We start from the raw sequence: 9,245 nt of genomic DNA, 5'->3' as shown, positions 1-9,245 counted from the left end.
ACCTATTTACTTTTCTTCTTGGGTGAAAATAGATTTTCTACTGGCAAGGACTTTATCTCAACTTGTCAGAGATCTTCCCGTGTTCGGGTTGCTAAATTTTTGATGTGTATGCTACTACATCCCTCCGTGTGTCTCTTTGATGGTGGCTGTGCCATCCAGACACATGCCATTTGTAAATAGTCAACTTTGTAAGTTGTTCTCTTACAGTTTCTGCCTCAGCTGTCGTGCAAAGCAGGGGCTCTGTCTGTGAACATTCTGGGAGCTCAGGCTCTGCCTGTGCATGTTCTGGGAGCTCAGGTTGTACCCTAAAGCAGGAGGGGCTCTGCTTCCTTCACTGGCTGCATTTCGCTCCTGCGTGCTGAACCACTTGCATTTCCCTCTTTCTTCCCCCTGGCCTTTGCACATATTCTACCTCTGCCTGAGGGGTCATTCCTTCTCTCTTTCCTACTAGGGAAAGAGGAGAAATCCTACTGGGCCTTAAAGACCTTGCCCAAGTGTCATGGACTCCAGTGAGCCTGCCTGATCCCCTGCCCTGTGTTAGGTGCCTCCTCTATGCCATTCTGTTGGAGCACATGCCACAGGGAGCTGTGCTGAGGCATCGCTTGCCTGTCTCTCTGCCAGCCAGCCCACAGGCCCCTTGAGGTTGGGCCCGTGTATCGCTCACTATTAAATCTCCAGACTCCAATGGTCCTCACCACATAGTAGCTGCTCAATAGACATTTGATGAATAAACAAATCCATGAATGAGTTGTAGACCTGCCCAGTGTCAATGTCCTCCAGCCAAAGGCCACCAGGGACACACCTGTGGTTGAATAAGTTGGAGAATTGTGGGCCTCTCAGTGAGAGGGTATTAGAAAGGACTAGGCACTTCAGGAAGGGTGTCAGGAAATGAGGCTTTGCTCTGGCTCAAATGCTACCAGGAGGAGGTGGGGGCAAGCCTAAGATTGGGCATCTCAGTAAATTTTGCCTACAGTGAGGGAAGACCAGACTATGGCTGGAGTTGTAATTGATAAAGAAGCAGTAGCCCCTCGCAGGAGCCAGGATGGGGGACGTTTGGTCATTTTTGTAGCTTGAACACTGTCTATGTTTTGTCTGTGTTCACACACGATTACGGAGGGGGTCGTTTGTGTCTTGATCTGTCTCGGTCACAGAGTGAGTGGCCCTGTCTGATGCTGATGTTCTGAGAAATTGTTCTTGTTCAACAGGAGAACACAAGCCTGGCTGTGAATACCAGGCAGGGTCCCTGGGTTTCTGACCAGCTGCCCACCTGCTCAGTCACCTGTCAGCACCACTACTCCTCCCACCATGGTCTGGCCTCCATCTTTGCCGTTCACCTCATGCTCTTGCCCACCGTCAAGACCTGCTCCTGGACGGGGTTTGATACGGGTGGTGGGAGAAGCATGTTGAAGTGCCAAGAATCCTGGACCACATAGGAAATCAGCACATTTGTGCCCGGACGTGTGTTCTGTTATTAATGGGCAGCATGACGTTGGTCCAGCCCTCTCTCTCTCTGAGTGTTCAGTTTCCTCATCTTTGAAGTGATGGCCTTAGGACCAAACTTCTAATAGGTCCTTTTGTTCCACTCTGAAGGGGACTGAAAAACTTCATTATCCTCTGACAGAGGCATGTAAGTTTTTGTTCCCTGTTGAAATGAATGGCTTCTGACCTCTAGGGACAAGTGTAGGGGTCAAATGTACATGTAAGTGTGTGTGTGTGTGTGTGTGTGTGTGTGTGTGTGTGTGTTGAGGGGATGATTTTCTGGCACTTCTAAACCCCACGATGAAGTTGCCCATTCCTAGGGTCACCTTTCAGTTTGGGAACTTGGGAACATGAGTATGGGGAGGGGGGAGCCAAGGGTGGTCCTTTGATTCTTGGCTCTCACCTCCTCCATGAAGCCTTCCTCCAACACACAGCAAGCCCTCATCTCAGACCCTTTACTGGTGTTGGTGGCCATGTGGTCAATGGAGAGCCAGACTGTAGTGGGAGGATAAATACAACATCCAGCCAGAGCTCTGTGCACAGGGTTGAATGCTTGGTGGACGACCCGTCCTCCTTCATCCATTCCTTCCTTGCCCCTTCTCTCCAGCTCTTGTTTCTTCCCAGAGGACAAGAACCGAAAGCGGGGTAAGAAGCAGCCTGTGTAAGCTGACCAGGATGTCCTCCTCTTGACTTGGGCCTCTTGTGAGTCCTTTCCTGTGAGCTCCTGGCCTGCTACCATGAACTCCCCACGTTCAAGTGTCACAGTCCAGTGGCAAGGTCTTTGTGTTGTCACAGCCCCGCAGACATTCCTTTCACTGCCGTCCCCACTGGATTCCTGGCTGAAGAAGAAGGGAGACTTGAGTGCTGTGGCCTGGATTCTAAACCACCACCTCCCACCCTGCCAGGCTGGTGTCTCTGGGCCCCTTCCCACCCTGTGCCTTGCTAAGACTGGACCTGTGGCAGGCTTGCTGGGGAAGGGGTGAGGCCTGCAGAGCAAGGTGCCATTATCAATACAGAGGGTGGAGCTGCAGAGTCAGTTAGGGCAAATTTGGTGGCATCTAGTGTGACAGAAAGTCCTGGTCAGGGCTTCAAGACCTGAATTTCAGCTCTGCCTCTGCCCCATCTCCCTGGTGACATTTGTGAAGTCCCTTCTTCCCCCAGCCTCACATTTCCCATCTGTGCAGCGAAGGCACCACCACTGTATCTGCCTCTACCACCAGAAGTCTGGCTCCCTGTGGAAAGGGATACCCCAGGAACGAATCTCAGGGGTCTCTAAGGAGGCCTGCTTTTTCTCTTTGCAGCTTTCCTGATTTTGCTCCCTTGTGACGAGGCTTTCAGCACTAGGTGCAGTGGGTTAGAGTTTCAGCCACAGCAGCATTTGAATCCTGGCTGTGATTCCTGGATCAAGTTACAGAATCTCTCCAGGCCTCAGTGTTCTCATCTCTAAAATGGAGATAATACTGTTGGTTTCATTGGATTATTCGAAGGATTAAATGCAATAAAACAAGCCAAGTCCTAACACAGCGCCTGACACATAGTAAACCTTTCATGAGTGCTATTATTATCATCATTGTTATTGTTACTGTTGTTGTTTACCACCTGACCTCTGTCACTCTAGGGAAAGAGAGCCCCTGCCAAAGTCTGAGTGGGCAGCTTGGCATGGCTCATGCAGGTGGCCAGGGAGCCTGGGTTTGAGCCTTCTGCATGCTTGCCCCAGGCGGAGACTCCAACTAGAAACTTCCAGCTGCCATGGACAGGTCCTTCAGCATGCACTGTGCCAGCAGCCCAGGGAATCGCCAATATACACACACATGGGCTGCTGTGAGCATAAAAGAGCTCCCACCTGCACAGCACTTGGCCAGGTGCCTGCCTAGAGCCCTCAGTGGATCATAGCCAACAGCACTGTTCTCATTGCCACTAAGCGTAGCCATGTCCAAGGTGCAGGAGTCAGACGCCCTGGGCAGGGACAGGCTGTGGACTCCAGACAAGTGGTTCAACCATCCTGATCCTCAGTTTTCTCCTTTGTATAATGGGACCAGTAGCACCCCTTTCACAGGGTTACTAGGGGGACTACATAGAGCACAGCTATGAGGGTTGCTTGAGCTGCAAAGACAGTCATGCTCAGTTCCTGTTTTGTGTCCAATATGGATGGCTTCCTTCATGCACTTACCCCATCCCTGCAAGTGCCCCTCTTTTCACTGGGGACATTTGTCCCATCTCCACGTTGGTGGCGAGGAAGATGGAATCCTCAACGCCCATTCTTTCTCTGTCTCCTGGCCCCAAAACCTTCAGCTCCAGGCTGCACTTGGCTCCATGATTAGTCGACCAGCAGCTAAGAGACAGGAAAACTCAAAAGGAAGGGACATGCACAGTGTTTTTTGTTTTTGTTTTTGTTTTAATTAAAAAGAAAATAAGAAAACAAAAACACTTCCCAGGGTATGCTGTGATGACACATCACGGGCGTGTAAATACATATAAAAATGAGAAAAAAGTCCCAGGAGCTGCAGGCATGGACCCCTGTGCAGTGGGCTATAGGTCCCTCCCTTGAGGCTTTGTTTCCTCAGACATTCACCTCTCCCGGGCTATAAAAAAGGAAGCGCTCATTCAGCCTTGTTTCTCTTGGAAGACTCAGCCACTTTCAGCTCACTGGTCCATGACATGAACACAGGAAGCTGGGCTTTACAAGATTTTGTAAGTGGACAGTGCTGGGGTGGGGGGCATGGAGTACATGACTCCTCTCCCTGCCCTGCTCAAGGTCTCTGGGGCTGGGGAAGTGATGTCCCCCTGTGGGGAGAGGTGGGACACACTATCCTTCAGGGGCATGAGCTTGGGCTTTCCTCCTGAATGGCAGCAAAAGAAGTGCCTACAGGTAAGTTGGGAGCCCCAGAACAAGGCCTTGGAGCAAGATGAGATGTGCCTGGGGCCAGGGCTAAATTTTGATGGACAGCCATAGGGCAGTGGATGTGCTTGCCTTATAAGCAGCTGACACACTGACCTGCCTTGACTGTTCAACCAATTGTTCCATTCCTGCCTTTGTTCACCCAAACTCTGGGGGTCATACAGACCCAGACTCAACTCATGACTCTGTCACTTACTAATCTGTACAATCCTGTGAAGTTACTTAGCTTCCTAGAGCCTCAGTATCCTCATCTGTTAAAGGAGGAGATTCATTTGAACCCCACAGGGTAACTGTAAATAGTAAGTGTGATCATGCCTTTAAAGAGCCTAGCATAGCACCTGGCACATAGTAAGTACTCAACAAATGGCTGCCATGATTACTGCTATCAGGAGCACCAGTATTTCCACTGCAAAGTTGGTGAGTGTGTGTGGACGTATGTGAGATAAACAGAAGGTTTACACAATGTTCTAGGGGAAGGATGAATTGCTCTGAGCTTCCTGTGTATGCCTGGGTAGTTGAGAGTCTTGGACCACAGCGGTGCTGGCATGGGAGGCCTCAACTGCTTTCCTCCCATGCATGTCCATGTGGTTCAGGAGCTGTTCTGTTCTAAACCTCAGTGCCCTCCCTGGGGTAGAGGACACTGTTTGTGTTGATGCTGTTGTAGAAATGAGGGCTGAACTGGTTGAGGACAGAGCCTCCATAGCCGAGAGCGTTGGTGGGCATGGGGTTGGCCCATTCGCCCCCGGCCCCATGGCTGCTGAGGTTGGTGAGTGGGGTGTAGGAGCTGAAGTTCAGCAAGTTCTGCCCCATCTTGTCAGCGGGCTCAGGGCTCAGTCCTGGTGTTGCCACAGGGCGGCTCACCGGGCTCGAACCGCTCACATAGGCTGTCATGGTGGAGAGGAAGTTGTTGAGGCATGGGGTACCCGACGGGGGAGGTGAGGACTGCTTCTCTGGGGAGCTTGTGGTGCCTGGTGACGCACTGTCCAAGATGTCCTGGGCCTCTGCGGTCTTTGGGCTGCCCACCAGGAGGCTGCTGTCAGTTTTCTCCGAGGCCAAGGATCCCGTGCTGGAGGAGACATCTGATTTTCTCTTCCTCTTCCTGCGGAAGTTTCCATTATCGAACATCTTCTCACAGTTGGGATCCAGGGTCCAGTAATTCCCTTTGCCTGGCACAAAAGTGGTAGAGGTTAAGTAGAGAGATGGACAAAATGCTCTGCTCCTGTTTCTGTGTAGCGTCACAAACTAAACATCAAAGAAACACACGCAAAAGGCAGAACAAAAGGCAGGGAGAGAGACACAGAGGAATAGTGTACAGAAAACACAGGGATCTTTAGCTCAGCTCCCTGCTCACAACTGGGCTCTCTGGGAGCACAGAGGTGTGAGCCATGAAAGTGCTTACAATGTGGGCCTCTGGGAGATGTTCCGGGGCTGGGGGAATGGAAAGGGAGGGGTTCCTTCCATTGCTGACGTGGAGAAAACTAAGGAAACACTTCAGGGCTCCCTGAAAGTTTTGGGCATGGAGTCCAAGGGTGGACTTGAGTCCTGGCTTTGCTCTTAAGTGGCAGAGGGACTTCAGGCAAGCCTCAGTTTCCTAGTCTGAAACGTGGGTCGGTTGTACCAGTCCCTTCTTCCTCAGGCTGACTGTGAGAAAGGGCTGATGCTAGACGTGTAGCTGGGCTGCATCACCATGAGGTGCTGTCCAGAGGTAAGGCCTGAGCTCAGCCTGCGGGTGAGGCCAGTCATTGGACTGGACACTTGCCTTCCCCTGGGGCCCCAATAGTTCTACCCTTGCTAGGCTCAAAGTGGGCGAAGGTGGGGGCTCTGAGTCATGCCCTGGCTTCCTGTGGGGGAAAAAGAATGGACTTCAATTCTGGGAAATGCATAGCTGAGTTTTTAACGGCCCTGTATGGCCATTCTGTATGGCCCTGAATTTTAGAAAGTCATCATTAAAAAGGAAAAGTTCACAGTCTTTGGTGGTAGAGAGACCTTCACTCAGCTTCAGGTTCCATGGCTATCCCTCCATTCTGTGTCACCTTAGGCAGGATGCCTCTAAGTGTCAGTCTCCTTATCTGTACAATGGGTTTAATAAGAGCTATCCTGCAGGGTTGCATTAAAGAAGGTTATGTACGGCAGGCAGCACAATGTGGCCCATGCTTATTTAACAAAGTTAGATCTTCTCCCAGAAGGCTGGGGGTGCACCTGGGCTTGGCCTAGTCCAACTCACCCCAAGGACTTTCTATGAGCTGAAGGCTGGGGACTCAGATTAATCATAACAGTTCCTATAGTCTACTGGGTGCTTGTTAGCACCAAAATCCCTGCATACATTATCTCATGACCCCCATCACAGGCCTGGAAAGGAGCCACTGTTACCTTCCCTATTTTGCAGGTGGGGAAACTGAGGCTCAGGGACCTAAAATGCTGGATGTCGCTGGCTGGTCCGTGGTCCAGCCAAGGTCAAAACCCAAATCTGCCCCCTGGGCTCTCCCAGTCTCCTTCACTGACAACCCTGAGCCCCCTGTCTTGGGGGGGCACAGCCATATCAGAACTGTCTAGAATGGGGTGCTGGTTTGGAATGACATGAACCTTCTCTGGGGGCGTCGGAGGCTTGCCCCACCCACTCCACACTGCGCCCGCAGCCCCCTTACCTGGGTCATCCTCATCGCGGGGCACCTTCTTGAAGCAGTCGTTGAGAGACAGGTTGTGGCGGATGGAGTTCTGCCAGCCGGCCTTGCTTTTGTTGTAGAAGGGGAAGTTGTCGGCCACGTACTGGTAGATCTGGCTGAGGGTGAGCCGCTTGTCGGGCGCCCCGTGGATGGCCATGGCAATGAGAGCCGAGTAGGAATAGGGGGGCCGCACCAGCTTCATCAGCTCCTCCTGCGAGGGGATGGGCAGCCAGCCCAGGTCGCCGCCCCCCAGCCCAGACATGCCTGGCAGCAGCTGCCTCTGCACACCATAGGCCTGGGGCAGGAAGGGGCTGGTGTTGGTGCCCGACAGGTAAGGTGGCGGAGTCATGGCCGGTCCATTGAGCCAGAGGTAGGGGTTGGGGGTGGCCCCGTACTCGCCGCCCCCCTCGAAGGAGGGGGGCCGCTGAGGGCTGGGCACGCCCTGTGGATGGAAGAAGTTCTCATAGTAAAGGCTCATCTCGGGGGGCTCCTGGCCGATGCTGGGGAACTGGGGGCTGCAGCGAGGTGGGGAGGGCGCCGGGAGGTCGAAGGAGCTCATGCTGGGGCTGGGCTCGGCCGGAGCCACCTGCCTGGCACCTGCACAGGGGAGCTGTCCCTGACAGGTGCTCTGCTGGCCCAGCCTCCCACTTATACCCCTGCAGGCTTGGCCTGTGGGCCCCACCCAGGGGCGGCCACCTGCTGCAGACCCGCCCCTCCTCCAACAGCTCTGAGAGCAAAGGGGAGGGGGCCTCCCGGCCAGGCCCACTGCGCGTGCTCAGACCGGTGCTGTAGCTGATGTCTGCAGTGTCCAAGGTGCCCCTCTTCCTTCTCTCTCTTCCCAGTTTCCCTCGCCCCCTTATCTCTCTCCTTTCTCCTCCTCACCTGGTTCGCCTAGTTTCTCCTTCATTCTGTCTCTCTTCCCGTTTTCTCCTCACTTGTCTCTCCCCTTTCCTCCCCTTCTTTCATTCTTAATGTCCTCTATGCATCTCCTTCTCTCCTTCCCTCCTTGCTGCCAAATTCTTTACCTTCTCTTCCTCCCCCTTCTCCGGATTCTGTCTTTTCAAAGCACTGTTCTGGACACCTCTCCTTCCCTTCCTTCTTTCTCTCTCTGAGTTTGTTTCTATCTCTTTCTACTTCTCTGTCCCCTCTTGCTCACCTCCTGTGTGTTTCTGCTTCTCTCAGCTCTCTTTCATTCCTGTCTCTGTCTCTCAGTTCCTGTGTGTCCCTTTCCCTGTCCCCTGTCCCCTCTTCTTGCCCACCCTGACCCCTCATTCTCCGCCCCCTCACTCAGACTGGGTGAGGCACTTTACAGGAAGCCACATCTTTGGGTCTTCTGAAGGGAAGACACACTTTCTGGAGTTTCAGGAAAGAGCCTGGCCTTGGAGAATCAGAAGAGCAGAAAGGAGCCTGGCCAGAGAGGGCAGCTGGTCGGCTGTAGGCGCCCTGTGTGCACCCAAACACACCACCCAGGGCAGGCAGGCTGACAGGGCTTGTGGACAGGCCTGGGGATTGTCCCAGAGGAACAGCAGGGCCCATCAAGACAGTGACCAAAGGAAGAGACTCTGAATGGGCTTCTGGGGAAGATGAGAGAGAACTTGCACTCTGCAAGTTTCTTTCTGCCTGCAGGGGCCAAGCAGGCCCCCGGGCCACTATCTGATCAAAGGCCTTTCATGTTTCAGATTGCAGGCCCCCCCCCCCCCCCCCCCCCCCCCCGAGAGCTGAGGCCTGGAGGAGAGCCCTCCACCCCTCAACTCACCATTCTCCTCACACCATCTCTGCCTCAGGCTCTCGAAGCGGGAGTCCAGCTCTCCCTGCTTCTCCGTGTCACGGTCAGTCCCTCTCCTCCCTGGGCTTCGTTCTCCTCCTGGAGCTTAGAGATGGGTTGCCCCAGCCCTCCTTCATCCCAGGCAGGCTCTCAGCTTGAGGGGAGGGGAGTGGGCCCCTTCTCAGAGGGTAGGCAGCTGTCCCTGAGCAGGCTTTGGTACAGCCTGAGTACTTCTCTCTTGGATCAGCAGATTGGAAGAAAGTTCCAGTCCACTTTCTCTGGTCACCACCTCCCTCCTGCCCTCCTACCTTCCTTCTCCCCATTCAACTTTGTCTCACTCCTCCAGACCCCATGTGCCTGAGGGGGAAGAAGGAGGTCACTTCCTGTGTTAGCTGGAGGGGCTGCCTCTCAGGGAATCCCCCCTTCCCCGGCTGTCTGC

General features: G+C 53.6%; 1 protein-coding gene across 1 annotated transcript; it reads right to left on the bottom strand.

Annotated features, from left to right (window-relative positions):
• Window positions 1-3,859: 3,859 nt before the first annotated feature.
• On the bottom strand, window positions 3,860-7,652 carry FOXI1 (forkhead box I1). Its single transcript, XM_019450265.2, has 2 exons — window positions 7,024-7,652; window positions 3,860-5,544 (listed from the first exon to the last, which is right to left on the bottom strand). The coding sequence occupies exons 1-2, from the start codon at window positions 7,598-7,600 to the stop codon at window positions 4,985-4,987; spliced, it is 1,137 nt and encodes a 378-aa protein (XP_019305810.1). The 5' UTR covers window positions 7,601-7,652; the 3' UTR covers window positions 3,860-4,984.
• Window positions 7,653-9,245: the final 1,593 nt, after the last annotated feature.

The sequence above is a fragment of the Panthera pardus genome, unplaced genomic scaffold, assembly GCF_024362965.1.
Source record: "Panthera pardus isolate Hobbes unplaced genomic scaffold, ASM2436296v1 HiC_scaffold_2, whole genome shotgun sequence".
Classification (NCBI taxonomy): Eukaryota; Metazoa; Chordata; class Mammalia; order Carnivora; family Felidae; genus Panthera; species Panthera pardus.
The sequence above is the reverse complement of the archived record's forward strand: the minus strand, read 5'-3'. Positions and strand labels throughout refer to the sequence as shown.

Coding starts and splice junctions, on each gene's coding strand:
- FOXI1 (XM_019450265.2), bottom strand. CDS start 7,600: ATGAGCTCCTTCGACCTCCCGGCGCCCTCCCCACCTCGCTGCAGCCCC. Junction 5,545..7,023: donor CCGCGATGAGGATGACCCAG/GTAAGGGGGCTG, acceptor CTTTTGTGCCAG/GCAAAGGGAATTACTGGACC.